At 42.9% G+C, this 21823-nt stretch overlaps 1 protein-coding gene across 3 annotated transcripts; it reads left to right on the top strand.

Moving 5' to 3' along the window:
* Nucleotides 1–4415: 4415 nt before the first annotated feature.
* On the top strand, nt 4416–20660 carry znf319b (zinc finger protein 319b). 3 transcript variants are annotated; one of them, XM_072279407.1, is made up of 3 exons: nt 4416–4677; nt 13628–15387; nt 19256–20660. In XM_072279407.1, the coding sequence occupies exons 2-3, from the start codon at nt 13728–13730 to the stop codon at nt 19288–19290; spliced, it is 1695 nt and encodes a 564-aa protein (XP_072135508.1). In that variant the 5' UTR covers nt 4416–4677; nt 13628–13727; the 3' UTR covers nt 19291–20660. The 3 variants fall into 3 exon arrangements, with proteins under 3 accessions (XP_072135508.1, XP_072135507.1, XP_072135506.1); XM_072279406.1 differs by lacking the exon at nt 19256–20660 and adding an exon at nt 11740–11911 and having other exon boundaries at nt 13628–18467; XM_072279405.1 differs by lacking the exon at nt 19256–20660 and having other exon boundaries at nt 13628–18467.
* The last annotated feature ends 1163 nt before the right edge of the window (nt 20661–21823 follow it).

The raw sequence follows: 21823 nt of genomic DNA, 5'->3' as shown, positions 1-21823 counted from the left end.
ATGCCAACTTTCCAAATATTCCCATTTTTGACAAAGGATCTTCACCCTGAAATGTCAACTTAGTTTCTCACTCCATAGATGCTGCCTGACCTACTGAGCATTTCCAGAATTCTCTGTTTTTATTTAAGATTTACAGAATCTGCAGACATTTACTTTTCAAAAGAACCACAGGCAAGGTTTGTGGTAGAGTGGAAGAGAAATGCCCCCAAGAGGACCACAACCTTGTCATCAGGTTAGGAGGCTTGCATGCCTCAATGGCCCAGAGAGCTACATTAGCTGGAGTCAGGGTCTTCTGCTTTGGCTCTTGGTAGGGTCACCCATGCTGTACAGGTCCAAGGGTAGAGGCCAGACTAGGAGTTGTCCACCAGTTCTCCAGGTTTGGGAATTCAGCTCAGGGCTAACATGGAAACGGCATTGAAAGTATCTGTGTGCGATGGTACAGAGATGAAGGAACTTCATTGCTGCCCTAAATGCCAGCAGCGTAACGGGAAGTAAGTAAGTAAGTAAGTAAGGATGAGAGGTGAGATTAAATGTCAACAAGGGTAATGGCACTAGGTTACAAAGCCTAAAAATGCAGAGGGTTTATCCAATGTTACCAAAGGAATTTGAAAGGACTGAAAGTGAGGGAATGTTGGTCAGTGGAATTGTTGAGCTCAGCTTTGAGTTTGGAAGTGGACTGACCTCTGCCTTACTGAGGCCAGGCAGCAACCCCTAGACACCTCCTCATCCTGACCCCTTCAAAAGGACTCCACACTGATCCATCAGAAAATTGTCGCAGACTCTATCATTGACCTCATCGACTCTGGAGAACTCTCACCCACTGCCACCAAACTCATAGTTCACTTACTTCCTACCCAAGTTTCACAAACCTGACTGTCCGGCTAGGCCCCATTGTCTCTGCCAGCTCCTGCTCTACTGAACTCATGTCCACATACCCCAACTCCATTCTATCCCTTTTGGTTCAGTCCCTTTCCACCTAAGTGTGGCGTGTGGCCAAGTGGTTAGGGTGTTGGACGAGCGAGCCTCGGCCGAGGCAGCGTGTGTGTCCTTGAGCAAGGCACTTAACCACACAATGCTCCAGTCTACCCAGCTGAGAATGGGTACCGGCAAAAATGCTGGGGGTTAACCTCGTGATAGCCTGGTGTCCGATCCAGGGGGGTGGGGGGGGGGGGTAGTCTCGTACTTTCAGTTGCTTCATGCCATGGAAACCGGAATAAGCACCGGCCTGATAGGCTCATGACAGACTTTAATCTTTCCACTTACACAATGCTTCACAAGCTTGCACTCTCTTGGCTGCCTCATTTTCACCATGGGATAGCACTTCTCTCCTTCATCAAGAAGGCCAAAGTTTCTTTCCCTCCACCACCACCCTCCTCTGGCTGGCAGAACTGGTCCTGACCCTCAACAATTTCTCCTTCGGCTCCTCCCACTTTCTCCAGACTCAAGGGGTAGCCGTGGACACCCATATGGGCTGCAGCTATGCCTGCCTCTTCGTGGCCCACGTGGAACAGTCTATATTGCAAGTCTTCACTGATAATGCTCCCCGACTTTTCCTGCGTTACATTAACAATTGCTTCCTGAACTCATGTTGAAGTTGACAATTTCATCAATTTTACCTCCAACTTCCACCCTGCCCTAAAAATGCACTTAGGTCATTTCTGACACCTCTTTCCCCTTTCTCAATCTCTGTGTCTCCATTTCTGGAGACAAACTGTCTACCAACATCTTTTATAAACCTACTGATTTCCATGGTTATTTTGACTAAACCTCTTTCCACCCTGTCCCCTGTAAAAATGCTGTTCACTTTCCTCAGTTCCTTTGTCTCCGCAACATTTTGTTTCCAGGATGAGGCTTTCCTTTCCTGAATATCAGAAATTTCCTGCTTCTTCAAAGAATGGGATTTCCTTTCCTGCACCATTGATGCTGCCCTCACCTACATGCCAGCGATATCCGTCCTCACACCATTTTCCCACTGTCTTGTCCTCACCAACCTCATGAACCTCCGCATCCAACACATAATTCTCTGCACCATCCGCCATCTTCACTGGGATCCTGCCACCAAACACATCTTTACCTCTCCCACTCCCACTACTTTCTGCAGGGATCGCTTCCTCCATGATTCCCTTGTCCATTTGTGCATCCCCAACTAATCTCCCTCCAGGCACATCCCTGCAAGTGATAGATATGCTACACTTGCCTATTTACTTCTTCCCTTACCTCCATTCAGGGCCCCAAATAGTCCTTACACGTGAGGCAACACTTCACCTGCGAATCTGTTGGGGTAGTTTATTGTATCCAGTGCTCCTGATGCAGCTTCCTCCACATTGGTGAGACCCGATGTAAATTGGTATGAACATTGATTTTTCAAACTTCCTGTAAATTTTTTCCTGCCCCCTTCTCTCTTCTATTCCTCATTCTGGCCTCTTACCTCTTCTCCTCACCTGCCTATCACCTCCCCCTGTTGCCCTATTTTCTTCCCTTTCTCCCAAGGTCCTCTCAGATTCCTTCTTCTCCAACCCCTTCTCCTTCCCACCCACTGGCTTCACCTATCACTTTCTAGATGATTCTTCTTCCCCTCCCCCTCCTTTTTATTCTGGTGTCTTCCCACTTCCATTTCAGTCCTGAGGAAGTGTCTCAGCCTGACCTACTGAGTTCCTCCAGTATTTTGTGTGTATTGCTCTGAGTTTCCAGCATCTGCAGAATCTCTTGAATTTGGAAGCTGAAGTGTGCCTAGCTGGTAGATGGAGTTCTGACTTTCTGGCTTGTGTTGACCTTTGTTGGAAATGGGTTCTTCTTCCCCTTTCCTTTCATTTAAACACTTGGTTTTCTGTAAGTTTTCCCAGTTGCAAACAATTGGATGGGATCCTTTGTTAGGAGCTGTTATCATATTCAATCCTCAGATATTCTGTGGAGCTATCCTGTCTCCTTAACTATTAAAGCAAAGTAATAAACTAATTAGTAGGTGCTGGCTGGTGGGGTAGTGGCATCAGCACTAGACTTCAAGGCAGACGGTGCTGAGTTCAAACCCAGCCGGGTCCCAGCCTGGGCAGCGCAGAAGAAAGGCCTCTACTTCCATATCTTGCCATGAAGAGCCTATGGTCCATGAGGTCACGAAGAGTTGGACTTGACTGAACAACAACAAACTAGTAGGTAAACAGAAAATCTTCAAAGCCCGTCGGGCATTTTCAATGAAAAAAGAAAGAGATTTAATGTGTCAGAGTTCTTCAGATGCCATCCACTTTCAGCACTTCTTTTGATGATACTTAATATTTTGGCTTGTAGTTTTATCCTATTTATCACTTAATGCTATATCAACTTCACCCTTTTTTACTTGTGTTCATAGAATCTTTTACAATTTTGATTGATGTATTAAAATTGCAGTTCCGTTTTCCTTTGTTTATTTCTAATCTCTTACTTCCCCTGTTACCCAATGACTTCTCAGGTTTTGCACTCTGACCTTAATCGTTCAATGTTATCAGTTTTAGTGTTTAATGAGGTAAACATCATTTGAAATTTACTGAACACTATTTTAAAATGTTTATTATTAATGCCCTATTTCCAGGTTTAACATTATCACTGTTCATTTTATTTTCCTAGGATCAATTTTCTGCCCCTCAAAATCAAGTTCATCGTCATCAGAATCAGACTTGGGTTTGTTTCTGACGTCGTGAGATTTGTTGTTTTGCGGCAATAGTACTGTACAAGGCATTAAAATTACAACAAGTTACAATAAGAAATATATATATCTTTATAAGTAAGTCTTGCACAGTGGAAAAATAGTGAGTCAGTATTCAAGTGTTCATCGTCTGTTCAGAAATCTGATGGATGTCATGTGCACAAATGTGCTGAGGTACAGTAGTATCACAGGCATGGAGATTCCAACAACACAGACAGCATCAATTATAGAAGACAGTGAAGAAATAGCCTGTGCAAAGCTATAATGCAGAGAACACAATCAGAGGCAAGTTCACGGTAGTGCAAGTAGTGTTCCGTAGTGTTCTATTGCTGAGGCAGCGTTAAGTCACAATCTTTCTATCCCATTATCTATGTCCTCATTAGCGTCTAGATAGTCCCTTTTACTTTGCCCGCCTTCTGTAGTCCTTTACCGTATATTTCTAATAATGAATCCTCTCACACGCGTCTTCTTCATTGGAAGACTCCCATACACCAGCAATGCCTTTAATTCTTTCTTCTGCTCAACAAAAGGCAGTCTGAAGAACTTTGCCAATATTTTTCAAACGTAATCAATTGTATTTTTAAGATTAAAAGTAAGGATTTGGAGTCAATGGTGGGGCGGAAGGTGCACATGTAGATATGACCGGAGTGGGTGTTTCACACGGGAGGGGAGGAGGAAAGGGCTGCCTGGGATTAACCTGCTGGAGCTGGGGCCGCCAGGGGCAGCAGAGAGTCGGCAGCAATGACAGGAAATCCCGCGGCTGCTCTTGGCTTCCTGTTTACGCGGGCCACTCGACTCCCGGCCGGAGGAGTGGATTTTCGCACTTGGCCGATGATGGGACTGTCCGGCAGCACTTGGAGCCGCTGCCCTGGAGCTTAGCTTGGGTCTCACCGCTTCGCACCTGGCCGAGGGTACGAGGAGGCTCGAGGTGGTCCGCGGTTGCCCCTCTCAACCCTGGGCCCGGGGTAGCGCTGGAAGCCGGGGCGGACCGAGGAGCCCAGGTAACAAGCAACGGGAGGCGACCTGCTGAAGGAAGCACCCAGCGTCCCGAGGGTTTCGAAGAGTGAGGTGGCGGGCACAGGGGGATGGAGCGGCATCTCCTGCCCCGACGTCAGGGCCGCTGACTCAACAAGGTGGGCCGGCGGCCATTGTGTCTCCGGCCTGGGCCGGGCACAGAGACAACGGCGCTGGCCGGCGGCAGGAGGTGGGGACACAGGCCCGGGCCCGGAAGGCAGAATCGCGTCCTGGGCCCCAGAGGCCACGCCGCTCCCGGCCCATGTGCCGACTTCTGTAATGCCGACAGCCGCTTGTAGTGAGCTGAGCCCTCGTGTGCCGGTGCAGATCCCCACCATGGCATCAAGGTGGTAACGATTTTCCCCTGACAGGTGTGAGTGCATTTCCCTGGCAGTAACAGTTACACTTGCCTCCCTCCATCCCACACCCACTGAAAGTCCGGGCCGATATCATTAGACTTGTTCCCCTACAGCTGATTATATTTGCCTCCCCTTCGACCCTGGCTTATATGCAGTTTTCTCCGATCTTTGCCACTCATTAACATAGTTGCCCCCTTGCTTGTTGGGAGCTAGAAGTGCAGTTTGTAGGACTTGGGCAGCCAGCATATATTGCCCCGTCTTAATTAAGCCCCCTTGAATCTTCAGCCTTTGGTGATACTTCGGTGCGGTTTAAACAGTTCCACATTTTAGTACGCGCATCCATGAAGGAACTGCAGAATGTTTCCCAGTCAGGATAGTGCACAAAATAAAGAGGAACTTGCAGGTGGCGGCGATCCAAGTGGCGGCACTCCTCTTGTCCTCGACGTGTAAGGTCATGGGATTCGGAGGTACTGATGCAGAAGCCATGATGAGTCACTGCAGTGTATTTTACAAATGATGTAGACTGCAGAGAATTATTTTTTAAAAAACAATAAATTAGGTGTTGGGTGAGCAGGTCACTTTATCTTTAGAGTGCTCGAGCGTTGTTGTAGCTCTACTTAAAGCAAATGGAAAGCTTTCTGTGATCTTCCTTGGAGGCTTTTGGGGTGGATATGAGCTGAATTACAGTTTGCAGGGTACCCAGCTTCTGACTAGCTCAATTATTCGTGTGGGTAGTTACCATTTCTGAACCAGGGTAGCACAGTGGCATAGCCAGAGAGCTGCCCCAGTAACTCTGGGTTCAATCCTGACCCCTGGTGCTGAGTGCATGTTACACATTCCCTCTGACTGCTTGGTTTACCCCTGGATGCTTAGGCCTCTCATGTCCTGAAGGCACAGCTGTGCAAAGTTACAAAGTAATTGTAAATTGGCCCAAGTGGTAGGGGTGAGTGGGGAAGTTGATGGGTGTGAGTTCAGAATAAAATAACAGTGGTGTGACTTGGTGAGCTGAAGGGTCTGTATCTGTGATGCCTTCCTACTGTCACTGTATTCTGGTGGCTGATGGGAATACTGGAACATCAAAGGGAAATATTTAGAGTATTGAGGAATATTTCTACTTCACACTTACATTGTGAGAATGTTGTCCAAATTAAAATCAGGTTTAATATCACTGACATACAGTATGTTGTGAAATTTGTTTTTCTGCAGTACATTATAAAAAATCTAAAAATTGCAATAAACGTATTTTAAGAATAAATTAGTAGTGCAAAAAGAGCAAAAGTAGTGAGTTCTGTTCTCGGGTTGGTTCATTGTCCTTTAAGAAATCTGATGGAAATGGGGAAGAAGCTATTCCTAAAATGTTGAGTGTGTGTCTTCAGGCTCCTGTACCTCCTTTTTATTGGTAGTACTAAGAGAGCATTTCCTGGGTGATCTTTAGTAATAGTTGCCAGCGTTTTGAAACATTACCTATTGAAGATGTTCTTAGTGTTGGGGAGGCTATGATGGAGTGGGTTGAGCTTGCGACCCTCCGCAGCTTTTTCTGATGCTGTGCAATGGCCGTACTAGATGGTGACGCAGCCAGTCAGAATGGTTTTCAAGGTACACGTGTAGAAATTTGCTGGAGTCTTTGGTGATATCATAACCCTCCTCAAACACCAAATGATATATATCTACCGACGTGCCTTCTTTGTAATTGCATCAATATGTTGGACCCAGGATAGCTCTTCAGAGCTGTTGACACCCAAGAACTTCAAACTGCTCACCCTTTCCATTGCAGATCCTTCAGTGAAAACTGATATGTGTTCCCTCGAATTGCCTTCCTGAAGTTCACAATCAATACCTTGGTCTCACTGACGTTGAGTGCAAGGTTTTTGTTGCGACAACTATCCAAGCAGCTGATCTAATTCCTGTACGCCGCCTCATCACCATCTGAGATTCTGCCAACAATATTTGTATTATTGGCTAAATTATAGATGGTGTGCTGTGTCTAGCCACTCAATTGGGGGGGAGGTGGTTAGAGAGAGTAGAACAGCAGGCTAAGTATGCATTCTTGAGGTGCAGCGGTGTTGATTGTCACTGAGGAAGAGATCTTGTTGCACGCTGACACCGAAGGCCGCCTTATTTGAGGAGTTGCAAATGGAATTGAATACTGTACGGACATCAACAGAAAACATTTGATAGCAGAGTTGTTCTAGCAGATTCCTAGAAGGGGGGAGGATGAATGTAGTTGCTCACCAGTGGTTGGATATTGTGAAGGCAGTGGCCCATTTGTTCCTTAGCAGGTAATCACCAGTCTTGACCTGAAACATCAGCAGCCCATTTTCCTCCACTGATGCTGCCTGACCTGCTGAGTTGTTCCTTTAGCAGTTTTTTGCGCCGGGTATACAGTAACCCACTTTGCCATGACAATTATGAGTACATTGCTCTTCACTCTTTAGTATAGGAGCTATAAGAGAATTTATCACTTGATTTGTGGTAGCAACATGGGATATAATTTCTCGTTATTGAGCATCGTACACATATTACACAGATAATTAACTGCCTGCATGCACAGTCCTTAGTGACACCTGGATTTTTTTGTGGTATATCTAAGGAATTTTTTTTCCTTTGGTTAATTGAGGCATGTAAATAGCTTATGAAAATTTTTAACCTGTTGGAAAAGAAGAGTATTTGCAGTGTTGAGTTTGCTTGCTCATCAAGAGCAGCTTGAAGCAATGAATCTTCTGCTTCAGAACTTGATTGCTCACAATTCTCGGCCCCATTCATTTCAACAGTCAGGACAGTCATGAGCTGGCAAATGCAGAAGTGATTACTACTTCACCATTTATAAATCTTGTCTATCTCAGATTCATTTATTAAGAGTGGGGAACAAATTTGTTCCTAATTCCTCTTCCAGTGTTCAAAATCCAAACACCTGCCCTCCGATTTATTTTTGTAGCCTAGCTTCCAGCACAGAAAAGTGCCAGTGTGTCAGAGTGAAGGACAGCTTTTTGCACTAAACTACTTGGTGTCTTGTAGTTGGTTTGCACAAGTTACTTTGTGACTGTAAATTATGTCAGCACATGTCACTTTAGAGCTGTTCCTTCTAAATTAATATTTTGCATTTTAATTAAATTAAGCAAAGTAATTGTAATTTTTAACCATGTTAGTGGTTAAAAATTATATTGGCAGATTATAATTAGCAACATATTACGTGCATGCAAGACAATCAACATAAGATACCATTTAAAATGAAACTTTGCAGTGGCAGCAGAAACTTTTACTTCACTTCCTTATTATTAAACGGTGTTACAGGTTTCCTATCAGTGGAAAGTTGTGTATCACATTAGATTCTATATAATCATTAGGCAAATTAATGCAGGGCCACAAATTACCAGCGGTTAAAGCTCTTTAACCAGAGCACTTCAACTGATTTGAATGCCTACAGCAGTTATACCAGTTCTGGATCGCTCACCATAAGTTTTGCTGATTAATATTCTAGAGGAGATAAACCTGATATTGTGAATTTTTTTCTGGTGGTGTAACTGAGGGAGGGTTCAGTAGTGCAAGGGTTGTAGTTCTGATTGGACATTCTAAAGAATCCTATCCAAATCCCACCCTAGTAGTTAATGGGAGGCAAGATATCTAATAGTTTGTGGAGTACATCCGAAAGAAGAATGTTCAGGAAAGTAAATGATTTGTTATCACACTTTTAAGATAAAATCCATCTCGACCAGGACTGACTCACATCATTCTTTACCACAACTTAGCCATCATAGTGCACAAATAGAAGTGGTTCCAAAATACACATTTTTGTTTTTCCCCTGGATTCAGGCTGATTTTTGCAAGAATCCAGAAATCAAAGCCACTCCGGTGTAGTTAGTGGCTTTGAGGTAAACTTCATACAGCTGACTGTAAGCATGTTTTCATCATGGGAAGTTACTCAGCTGAGGATGTGAATTTTCAGACTGACGCCATATTGTTGTCATATAGTATAGTTATTTTCTAGAAAGTGATCAAACCAGAATGATCAATTAAAAGCATAATGCAAAGTGATGAATTTACAATTTAAGGGTATCGATTTGAAGTTTCCTTTTCTATGGCTAATTGATACTGGTACGTAAGGAAAATATCTCATAAGACATTAAAGCTGCTACATCTTTGGAGCTTGAGATTATGATCTTAGTTGTACATGGAAATTTTTCATCTGTCAGCACTTGGCCATTACACTGCCTGAAGGTAAACAGGTTGCTTCCCTCGGTCTTTGCAAACCAGGGATAAAACAGCCGACTTGAGTTGTTCTGAGGCAGTCCTTTGTTTCCACTGCCTGCACAGCAGCCACTCATCATTATATTATCAATGCCTTGACCAGGAAAAGAGTTGACCACAATTTTCTCAGTTCATATTGAACCTGTACTATATTGCAGCACGAACTTAACTTGAAAAGAACGTCATTCAAACAAGATCAAACTGAACTGATTGCAAGTCTGATGTTTGCCTGCTACTGCCTTCCCTAACTTCTTCATACCTTCAGGCAGTTGGCAGACTAGCACCAGAAAAAAAATGTCCTTCCATTGCTAATGTTGTAGAAAGGCCATTGATTTATTAATATCCCTTAAGGCAGAGTACAAGGACATCTTATCCTTTTTCATTCTTTGTCCATTGAAGTCACGTCCAGATCTGAGAGTTGGTCTTCAAGCCCCAAGCCCGTGAAGCATTCTTTTTACTCAATGCTTTTCGAAGTATCAAATTTTCTTTGAATGCAAGAGGCCCAGAATTTTGTGTCATTTTCCATATGTAGCCAGATGAGTGAGCTGACTGAGGCTAAGTCTTAAAATGCATCTCAGTATTTTATTAACTTTGATAATTGCTTTATTATTCAAATACCTTGCAGCAATCTATTACGGTAGCATTTTCTGTTTTTGTTATCTGTGTTAGTTATTTTTAATTCGGATTTCAGTATAGTGAGAGATCCCTTGTAGGATCACAGCTTCAGTTGGAATTACCAGTGGCTGGCCATTTTTACCTGGCTTTTGTTTACAAGCTGTGCCATAACAATGGTGTTTATGTTGTTGATCAAGGATTTTCACTGTCTACTTTTATCAGGTAGCCTGTCATTATTATTGGTTTAAATCTGGCTGGTTGTTCCTGGACACACAAGAGACTGCAGAGCATGTCTTATGAGGATGGGCTGATTGGGCTAGGGCTTTTCTCTGAAACCGAGGAGGATGAGAGGAGATTTATTGGAGATGTACAAGATGATAAGAGGCATAGATTGAGTGGAGGGCCATAGACTTTTTCCCAGTATGCAAATGCCTAACACAAGGGCACATAATTTTAGGTGATTGGTGGAAAATATAGGGGATGTCAGAGGTAAGTTTTTTCAGTGTGTGGTGGATGCATGGAACCATCATACACACTGTGGGTACCAGGGGTGTTGGTAGAAGCAGATCCATTAGGGACATTAAAGAAACTCTTAGATAGGCACGTGGCTGAAAGAAAGATGTAGGGAAGGGTTAGGTTGATCTTAGATCCCCACAACATTGTGGGCTGAAGGGCCTGTGCTGTACTGTAGTGTTCTATGTTCTGGAATCTGGAGCAACAAACAATCTGCTGGAGAAACTAGTAAATATTTTGACCCAAAACATCGATAATTCCTTTCCTCCCACAGACGCGGCGTGATCCGCTGAGTTCCTCCAGCAGATTGCTTGTTGTTCCTGGTCACCCCTGGAACTCTCGTTTGATACGGTCAAAGAAGGTCAATACTGCCAGCTTATCCTGGGCAGACATGATGAGTGAAAAAGAGCTCGACTGGGAGAATGCATTGTATGTCATTGACCCGGTTAGATGGTTGTCTGGGCCATGCAGAGCAGGGGTCCCCAACCTTTTCTGCAACGCAGACCGGTTTATTATTGACAATATTCTTGCCGACCAGCCGACCCGGGGTGGGGCGGGGGTAGTGTTGCCAACGGACAAGAGTAGCATTTTACCCCGAGTAAGACTACAATGACCATGAAGCCTTGCGCGGGCACCTGTGCGTGTACGTGCTGATTTTTTTCCTATAAATTGTTTCTGGCGATTCTGTTCAGGGGGGTGGGGGGTGTTAGTCACGACCGGAATATAGGTGATAAGTGGCTAATACACTCAATTTTGTTTCTAAAAGGGTTTATCTAACGAATTTAATATTAATCACACAGCGCATATTTTCCTTGCATGAATATAGTGATAAGTCAATTATCAGGGGAGGACAGGGGAGCTTGAAGTAAGTGTTGAACAAACTTCCAGCAGAAGTGGTAGAGGCAGGTTTGATATTATCATTTAAAGAAAAATTGGATAAGTATATGGACAGGAAAGGAATGGAGGGTTATGGGCTGAGTGCAGGTCGGTGGGACTAGGTGAGAGTAGCGTTCTGCATGGACTACAAGGGCAGAGATGGCCTGTTTCTGTGCTGTAATTGTTATATGGTTATATAAGTCAATAGCATCATAACATTTTAAGTAACATTTGGATACTAAACGCACAGCACGTGTTTTCCCCGTATGAACATAGAAAATCATTGCAACACACCAATATCGCTGAATCAGTGGGCGCCCTGGGCTTGTCTCCCTGCAACAAGACGGTCCCATCGAGGGGTGAAGGGAGACAGCGATACTCGAAGGGGGTTCCTTATGTCCAGTCTATTCCGCAATTTAGTTTTCATTGCATTCATTACAGAGATATGTTGGAAATAGAAGCAACGTTTTCAGTGGCTATCTCAGGATATTTAGCCTTGACCTTGATCCAGAATGCCAGCAGAGATGTTATGTCAAACATACTTTTCAGCCCGCCGTCATTTGCAAGCTCGAGGAGTTGATCTTTTTCCTGTGCTGACATGGATGACGTGCAGGTAATGACCTCGTGTACGTTCAAGCTCAACAGTGGGCGTGACAGGGAATGAGGAAAAGTGCAGCTGACTCATATCACCAAATCATATCGTTTCCTTGCGGCCCGGTAGCATATGCTTTGTGGCCCGGTGATTGGGGACCATTGATATAGAGTCTCGGCTGTACCTTTGTATTGACTGTCATGTCACTTTGTATCTTTACCTCTTTAAGGTAAATAGTGAGTTTAGGGTTAAATGCAGTGACTAAATATTTTATGTTGCTTATTCAAAAGTGGCTTCAGACTAGTTATACACCTGTCTTGGCTTTTTCAATGATGTTAATAGCATGATATATTCACACAAAATTGTCTATCATGGCGCCATAGTGGTTATTGCGAGACTATATCAGTTTGGGGTGTCAGAGTTCAATTCTGGTGTCCTCTGCAAGTCATTTTTATGTCCTTCCCCTGAGTACATGGTGGGTTTCCGCTGTGTGCTCTGGTTTCCTCCCACAGTCCAAAGACTTGCTGTTAAGTGGTTAATTGGTTGTTGTAAATTGCCCTGTGATTAGGCTAGGATTAGACAGGTGGGTTGCTGGACAGTGTGGCTTGTTGGACTGGAAGAACCTGTTCTGCGCTGTAACTCTAAGTAAGTAAAATAATGCTGGGCAGTCATTTGCTCCTTTGCCCCCAGGAATGGTCCAATAAAGAAAAAAATGTATGCACAGTATCAGTACTGTTCTGTCAGTGATGGGGCCATCTTGTCCATCAGAACCACCAAAAAGTTATCAAATTACATTCTAGTAATAGTAGATAGAGATCTATTATTACCTTTTGCTGCAGAATGTGGAGGAGAGGGGTGGCAAATATAAACTCACTGATTTCTTACTTTCTAAGCAGTACTTGTATGAACTATTCCTTTTTCCTTTTACCTGAGTGCATCATGATAATTTTTAAATGTGCTTCGAGTTCATCTGCTAAGATCTTGTTGCAAATGTCGTGATTTTGGGCCAGAATGAAAAACAAGAATTTATTGGGCCAGATTACGTTGTGTCACACTACTAGTAATACTAATTTTTGTCTTTAATTTTCCAAAAACGCACCCATCCATCATTTTTATTATTTAACTAATCTAATTAAAAAAAACATTTTTGCTATTTGCCTACCTTTTTAACCCTCCTTCCCCTGATTACCTCCAAATTCTCTCAACACCTTCCCCCGTCAGTCGAGTTCCCTTCCTATTTTGTTTCCATTCTTGCCAAAGTCATCATAATTCCTTTTTATTTCTTTAGCTGCTCTGATTTCTCTTTGGTACTTTGAGGAACTTTCTATAAATTTTATGCGATAATCTTTAGAACAGAGATGAGATGGAATTTCTTTAGCCAGAGGGTAGTAATCTGCAATTCATTGCCACAGATGACTGTGGAGGCCAAGGCATTGGGTATATTTAAAGTGGAGGTTGATAGGTTCTTGATTAGTCAGTGTGTCAAAGGTTACAGGGGGAAACCAGGAGAATGGGTTTGAGGGAGATGGTGTTAGCCATGATGAAATGGTGAGCAGACTAAATGGGCCAAATGGCCTAATTATGCTCCTATGTCTAATAGTGTTATAATGAAGGACACAATCCAGTTCTCAGAAGGTATGCTATCTCTGTAGAGACTGTAGCTCTTAGTAACATTTTTACATTACTGTCTTCAAAACTGCTTTTTAACAAAGCTAATTTAACTATTTTTTTTAACAGGTTAGAAAGACTTCTTTCTCAGTGTGGAGTCTTCAAAAGACCAGGATAAAGTCTTTTGTTTGGTCGTGGGAAACACTTTTCCAATGTGAGGCCTTTCACCATGACTGAGTGTTGGGAGGAGCACCCCGCTGCTCCGCCCCTGGTGGAGAACTGTATCCCCCAGAGTAACGAACGAGCCCTTGAGTTTGCCATTGTGTTCCCAGCCGACGCCGCCCTTCAGCAGCATCAGCCCCTGTCAGCTGAGTGCTCCCAGAAATGCAGCATGTGTGGCCAGACCATCACGCAACTCTCCGAGCTCCAGCAGCACCCGTGCTTTATTAACATGAATCGCTTCTTCCAGTGCGCCCAGTGCCAGAAGACTTTCAGCCAGTCCACCGACCTCTTGCAGCACCATTGCGGACAACTGGAGGAGAAGCCCTTCATCTGCCACGTTTGCAAGATGGGCTTTTCCCAGCTGCTGGCACTGGTCCAGCACCAGAATGTCCACAACGAGAACAACCCCTTCAAATGCACCATCTGCGGAGAGAACTTCCAGCAGTCCTCCGAACTCTTTCTGCACCAGAGGGCCCACATCGAAGAGCAGCCCTTTGAGTGCACGGTCTGCAAAAAGAAGTTCAAGGATTCCTCTGAGCTGGTTGCCCACCAACAGTTCCATGCACCCGAGAAACCCTTCAAATGTAACGTTTGCCAGAAGGGCTTCAAGAAGTCCTCGCAGCTGGTGCGCCACCAGTACATCCACGGCGAGAAGCCCTTCAAGTGCTTGTCCTGTGAGAAGGCCTTCCGGCATGCCTCCGAACTACAGAGGCATCAGCGGGTGCACACCGGAGAGCGGCCCTTCAAGTGCACCCAGTGCGACAAGACCTTCAGCCAGTCCTCGCACCTGGCCCACCACCAGCGCATCCACTCGGGCGAACGGCCCTACGATTGCAGTATCTGCCACAAGAGCTTCAAGCACCGCTCGCACCTGGTGCGGCACATGTGTGTGCACGCCGGCGAGGACATGTTCAAGTGTGTCATCTGCCACGCCGGCTTCAAGCAGCCGGGGGAGCTGCTGCAGCACCAGTGCACGGCAGATGGCGAGCGCCCCTACAAGTGCAGCCAGTGCCCTAAGACCTTCAAGCGTGCGTCCTACCTCCAGCATCACCAGCGCGTCCACTCGGGGGAGAGGCCCTTCAAGTGCACCACTTGCCAGATGAGCTTCAAGCAGCTATACGCACTGGTGCGGCATCAGCGCACCCACACGGGAGACAAGCCCTACAGATGCACGGTGTGCGACAAAGGCTTCAGTGAATCCTCACACCTCCTCTACCACCAACACATCCACACGGGGGAGAGCCTCTTCCAGTGCACGGGCTGCCAGAAGAGCTTCAAAGACTCCTCAGAGCTCCTGAGGCACCGGTGCGCCCGGGTAGAAGGCAAGCCGTTCAAGTGTACTGTGTGTCAGAAGGCGTACAAGCGCGTCTCGGCCCTGCAGGTCCACGAAGCCACCCACGTCGAGGAGCGGCCGTTCAAGTGCAATGCCTGTGAGAGGCGCTTTGCGTGCTCCTCCGAGCTAGTCGAGCACCCATGCCGCCCCGCCAAGGAAAAGCCCTTGAAATGCAGCGACTGTGAGAAGCGGTTCAAGTACTCATCGGACGTGGAGCGGCATCGGCGTGTTCACACTGGAGACAAACCTTTCAAGTGCATCACTTGTGACAAGGGCTTTAAGCAGAAGGAGCACCTGATAAAGCACCAGAATGTCCACGCCAGGGAGAGTCAGTGTAAGTGCACGTGGTGTGGGGAGAGGTTTACAGAGCTGAGCTACCTGCAGGAGCACTGCCTTCAGCACACAGCCGAAAACTCCTTTGAAGGTTCTGCTTGTGGACAGTGATAATTTTTTTTTCCCCTTTGGAAGTTTGATCTTACAAACTGTGGTGCAGATAGGTTTGTATGAGTTGACAGGAGGTGTTGTTCCTTATGGCAGAGTGTCCAAGTTTCATGGGCTTTGTATGGAGCCCCAAGGTTCTCCATCCCTCTTTAAAGTTTCTTAACTTTGTTGATACCAATAGATCTTGGTAATCTGACTTAGGAGTTAAACATCAATAAAATCTCTCAACCCCCCACAGACTCTCAGAAATAAAACAGGGCAAACCAGCAAGTTGGATATATAAGAGCAAATAGAAATGTGCTGCTCAGGTTGCCAGGCTTGTGGAATGCATGTGACCAGAGTTCAGATACTGTCATTTTAGCAATGATCGATCACACCAAATTATTTCCAGTGAACTGTAAACCTTATGGTTTAGTGATCTGGTTTTTGTGTTCCTTTATACCTTTCCACTGTTGGAAATGGAAAGGCTGTTAAAGTTAGTGCTACAATACTGTTTTTGTGTGTGACAACACTGGAAAGCACCTTCCTTTTCCCCTCTGTCCAACAGAGTTTTGCGATTTGTTTTGCAATTGGTCTTCTGTGATTTTTTTTTTTCACATGTACTCAACAATGTCCCCTTCTTTCATGTGATCCTCCTTTCAGTGATCAAGTGGGAGGCAAATGAAACGGTAGATGTTGGAATCAAATGAATATAGAAGTGCTGGAAGAGCTCAGCCAATGCAACTGCATCTGTGGAAAATGAAACTAGTTAAATTTTTATAACTGCAATATTAACTGTTTACTCTTTCTACTGGTGCTGCTTGATTGGCTGAGTTCTATCGGTGTTTTTGTTTTTCCTAAGGGATTGGGAGCTTGCTTTCATTAACATGAATCCAAAAATGAGTGTTAACATCTTTATTGTAATAAAAGTGTAATGTGGAAAGAAGCATTTGTGCGTTTTGAGATTGCAGAGTTGTAAGATGTGGGAGCATATAATTAGCGCCGTTGTTTTCCTAAAACTGCAGAGTGCCATCCTTCTATGCTGCAAAGTGTCCAATGCAGGTGTCCAATCGCATTCGAAGCTTTAGAAAAACTTGGTTTGCCTTGCTCTACTGCCTTCTGTTTACACTTTCCCTGGTAACTAGGACCACAGGCCATAACTGAACTCATCCTAATCCTGGGAATTTTCTTGCCCACAGTTCTGTTTTACTGCTGATCCACTTTTCCTGGTGGAAAGTTCCTTCCCCACAACTCTTGTTTGAGTAATGTGAATGTTAAAGAAATGGGATGCAATAGTTGAAATGTATCTTACTACATCTTAAGCTACCTAATTTGTCCAGCGGGCCTGGAGGCTTGGAGTCAAGGCAGCTTCTTTCCACCGGGTGCCAGTCAATGTTCCTGTGTTGGTGGCTGCCAGGAAGGGTATCAGTGTGGCTCTGAGCTGGGCTTTTCCCCATTGCCAAATCCATGGCCTTTATGCATTCCCACATAAAGCAGGAGCAATTCATTTAAACAGAGTAATTTAAATGCACAATGCTCCAAGATATTGGTATAGCTCCAGTGTCCCATGCAATTGTGCTCACTTGGGTTACAGTTGCTGCTAGTTGCACCTTAAAGCAAATATGTAAATTATCACACACACAGCTGAATAGTTCTCAAGTAAAATCTGAACTGAAATATTTTCTTAAATGGATTTGACTCCTCGACAGTTAATATCAGATGAAAAATTATCTGTGGTGAGTGTTTTATTATATTGAAACCTGCAAGTTCAGTGGTGGCTTTGGTTTGGATCAGGTTGATGGGACATGTACTGAAGAGAGTTGTCTCTGGCCTGTGAAGCAATTATCCACCCATAGACTACAATAGTTGGAGCATTGTGAATTATTTTCAGAATTCTATTGCAAATGTATAATTGAAAATAGATTTTAATTTATGTATTTTAAAGTTGCTTGATAACTAGTGCTACATTTCACTGCTGCAAAATGTTGAACTTGAGTTCTGTCTTTTTAAATTTTTGGTCATATTGGCTTCGGTGAGAGAAAGATGGGTTCATGAGCAAGTCTTTCAAAAGCACTAGTTTTAACAAGAATATTTGATATAAATGTCCTTGTCATTATTGGAAAGGAAACCACAAAGTTTTTTTTTATGGGTTTTTTGCCATTTCAACGTCTACAGTCTGAATATAACACAGGATGGATGTGAAGTTATGGACACAGCAGAGCTCGAATGACAAGTCTCCTTTGAAAATGAGCCTGCACCACAGAAAGTTGGGCAAGAAGTCAGCCAAACATGATCTATCACCTTAAGTGATTGCAGTCTTTACAAAGGTGGACTTTTGATGAGAAGAGTGGTATGTTTTTGCCAATTGAATCAAGGCTGTTGTCATTTTGTGTCATCTCCATTTTGTAAGCACTAACAGTTTGCTAATGCAGATGCTAAAATGAAAAGCAGATTAATAAAAATTGAGTAGAATTAATATACTGTCTTATCAAAATAGTTTCAAGCTGCCTGTAGGATGTCTCCACGGTTACCAGTGTTTTTAGGAATGTAAAAGAGCTGTCTCTCCTGCTGTTGCGCATGGCTAATTGCAGAAAACGGGATTGTAGATAATCTACATCCTTGCTGAGTGTAAAGAGAGTATTTGATTGTAAGCTGTCAAGTAGGAAACTGAGTGCAAACTACATAGCATGTTAACTCTCAATTCCGTTGGCTTACCATTGAATATTCTCATACCACAAGTGTGATGTGTTTTTAAAAGAAGTGTCACAGAAAGTTGTTTTTTATTTTATTACAAATGAATTTTATTTTGTCTGGGCTACCATAGATACAAGATGACAAGTGATTTACTTTCAGGGTTCAGGTGACACCATAAACCATACAGTTGATTGATGTAATCAGAACCCAGAGAATGAATTACAGCCTGATACTCTTGCCACTTGTAATTTTTTTATTAATATACATAGTCTTAATAAAATTAAATAAATACTAATGAAATTTAATGGTGCCGACTGATATGATTACTGCAGAATATAACAGTTGATTCACAGGAAACTATAATAAAGCAATTTTGCTCTTCTGAAGGAGAATGAGAAGGGAATTGATTTTGGAACCAGCTGTGGGATCAATTAATTTTTAAGTGGATAATGTTAGATTTGGACCATAATAATGTTTCTCTTTTTTATTAGAGCTCTAATCATCACTCTTATAATGGTTCTAATTGAATGTAAGCAACGAAATGTTGTGTAAATTCTCTTCAATTACTTTTTAGAATCATGATCAAACTGATCTTTCTCTAGGTTCCTATTTGCAAATGGTATTTTCTTTGGCTTTTCTTCAGATGTAACTATTTGATAGACTATGAATTAATCTTTCTAGGAAACTGTTTCTTTAGACATACCAGTCTAACTGGATGTAACATTCTACCAATGTTAAACACAGGTTGATAAGTTTCAGATTGTTGAGAATGTACTGTTAATCTGACAAATGTTTAGCCAACACATTTAGAAGTTTGGACTCTTTTCCTCAAGGTTTTACAGGAAGAAGAAAAATGAAGAAATGAATCGTATTTGTGTCTCCTAGACAGATGTCACATGAGAAGCTCAGCACCTTGGCTAAACGTGTTGTACCTCATGTTGATTTTATCCATGCCCTTTTGGACCTTGTACTCCTAATTACTGCCCCAAAGTATTTAATTTGGGAAGGTCGCGTCAACCTGTTAGCATTAACAAGTGTTACATTGTAAAAGTCACTGATGAAGTTTTGTTTTATTTTCTCTGTCGTAGATCTCCTTTTGTACATGAAGTCTGAAGTCACCTGAACGGGGAAAGAATCTTGCCATTTAAAAAGAAATTCAACTTGCTCATCATTGGACATTTGGCAGAAATTTGTGTTTAGATCCCATTCTAATTTTTTTTTATATAATTGCATGCACTCTGCTACCAGGAAAACCTGGGTTTCATTTTGATAGACAGAGCATCTCCATTGCGACAACAGAACTACAGGACACTAGCACAGCTCTTAAGCCAGATTGAAAGAAATTCTTGCACAATGAGTTGATTAATAACCTAACCTTCAGTAAATGGCCTGACTCTAGAAGGTGATTGATAGACAACTCGCTCTGTTCTGAACACAAAAAGGGTGGCACTAAGTACAAAATGGTTACAGAAAAAATGCAAATACATTACATGTACAAATAATATTTAACTAAAATATCACTTTTTATGAAATCATATATATCCACAGCAGCTGCATAAAACTGTACAAAAGATGTACTGAAACTTTCCAGTACCAAACCGTAACTGGGGATTTCTGTTTGATTTGAGAGAGCTAATGTAGCAGAGATAACAATATTTAAAACTTTGGGCTGCAAAAGTAGGTGGAAGGAGGAGAAGAATATGGATGTATGGGAAATATGAGTTGTATTAAGGAATAATAATATATACTTATAAATTGAAATCTGTAAAAAAAAAAGTTAAAAATGCTTAGGGAAGAACCTGTGCATCCATATCTCTTCCAAGTAATTAGATTATTATGCTAAGAAAGGAATGTGTCTTAATACCCTTTGATGAATTGGAAGCAAAACTAATTTAGAAGTAAGAGTTTCATTCATTCTTGCAGTTCTGTGTTAAATTTATTTTCCTGTATTTTTGTTAAAAATGTAACAAAAGAATAAGTAAATCAGACTAAATGTGTGGAAGCCCATGGTCAGAATTTCGAGAACCCATTGTTACTATATTAATATTGTCACGGTAGGTTTTTGAATGAGGCTACAAATGATAGCTACGTAGGTCTATGCTAATTCAGTGGAGAATAACAGTTTACGGGTTCGGAATATGTGGAAATCATGCTGAGATGTTTCATAATGTAAGCAATTCAAATAGTGTTGTTCTACACAAGTCAGCATGGTTTGGTCTGATTATTAACAAAGTTCTTTGGAGCAAAAGACAGGGCAACCAAAATGATACTGGATAAGAGGATTTAAAAAAGAAATAGGGAAATATTCATAGTTGAAAGCCTTGATCTGGATGGATTGTAAATGTAAGTATGAAATGTAGTAAGGAGAAATAGCAGAGATTTTAACATAATTAAAACAGGAAGTAGAGAAATGGCTGATAGTTAATGTGATTCCTGTATATTTTTAAATAAAAGCTAACACAAATCCAGTGACCTTTTGAACACTAATGATGATGGGAAGTAGTTTAGAATTCTTCCTTGGAATGAGGACCAGAAATGTAAAATCACGTAATCTAAATGGAAGGTCATGTTCAGCTATCTACAATGACTTCTCTGAAGAAGTAACAGAAAATATATGTGGAGATGGGACAGGTAGCATTATTAATAACAATTGGGTTTTGAAGGTCAGGAATTAAACTTAGGCAGGTTTGCATATGATCCGTGACATTGTTTATAAATGGTTTAAATTTCAATATTTACAGAAATTCCATAGCAAGTTAGCACTTGGAGAGGAGTGCTTCAAAATCAGATTTAATGAACTGGTTAAAAAGAGAATGCTGATGGACAACAATGTTTGCAAAGCAGTTCATTTTGAAAGTGATAAATGAGCTATTCATTGGAAAGTAAGCGATTGAGAATGGATCAGAGGGTATGGGATAGACTTTGAGTAGTCTTTTAAAGTTGAGAATGACTTGTCTAGTTCGAAAGAGTGGAACACATATAAAATGCTGGAGGAACTTAGCAAGTCAGGCATTGGGGAGGGATGAGTGGAGGGGGCTCTAATCATCACTCCCAACTGATCTTCCTCCCAACACTTACCTCTGCAGCAAGCGTGACAAGTGCTACACCTACTCCCTATCCATTCAGCCCCCAAACAGTTCCTGAAAGTGAGGTGACACTTCTGTGAGTCTGTCAAGGTCATTTATATTGGTGCTCCCAGTGCGGCACCTACATTGGTGAGATCCGTCACAGATTGGTGGACCACTTTGTCAAGCACCTTGACTTTGGTTACAACAAAAGGCAGGAATTCCTGGTGGCCACTAGTTTCAATTTGACTTCCTCTTCCCATTCTGACATCTGTCCATGGCTTCCTCTATGATGAGGTCAACCACAGGTTGGAGGAGCAACACCTCATTCCATATGAGTACCCTCCAACCTGATGACATAAACATTGATTTCTCTGACTTCTCGTAACTTCTCTCCCTCCCTCCCCGTCTTTCCAAGGTCCATTATAAATTCCTTCTCACCCCTTTTCATCTACCCACCACCTCACTCTGGTTCCCTTCCATGATCCACTGTCCTATTGGATTCCTCTTTCTTCAGCACTTTACCTCCTAACTTCTTACTTCATTCCCACCTACCTGCCTTCCCTATCACCTGCCAGCTTCTACTTCTCC

Source organism: Mobula birostris, chromosome 15, assembly GCF_030028105.1.
Source record: "Mobula birostris isolate sMobBir1 chromosome 15, sMobBir1.hap1, whole genome shotgun sequence".
Lineage (NCBI taxonomy): Eukaryota > Metazoa > Chordata > Chondrichthyes > Myliobatiformes > Myliobatidae > Mobula > Mobula birostris.
The sequence above is the reverse complement of the archived record's forward strand: the minus strand, read 5'-3'. Positions and strand labels throughout refer to the sequence as shown.

What these genes read in the sequence shown, in the direction of transcription:
- znf319b (XM_072279405.1), top strand. Translation starts at nt 13,728, where the DNA reads ATGACTGAGTGTTGGGAGGAGCACCCCGCTGCTCCGCCCCTGGTGGAG.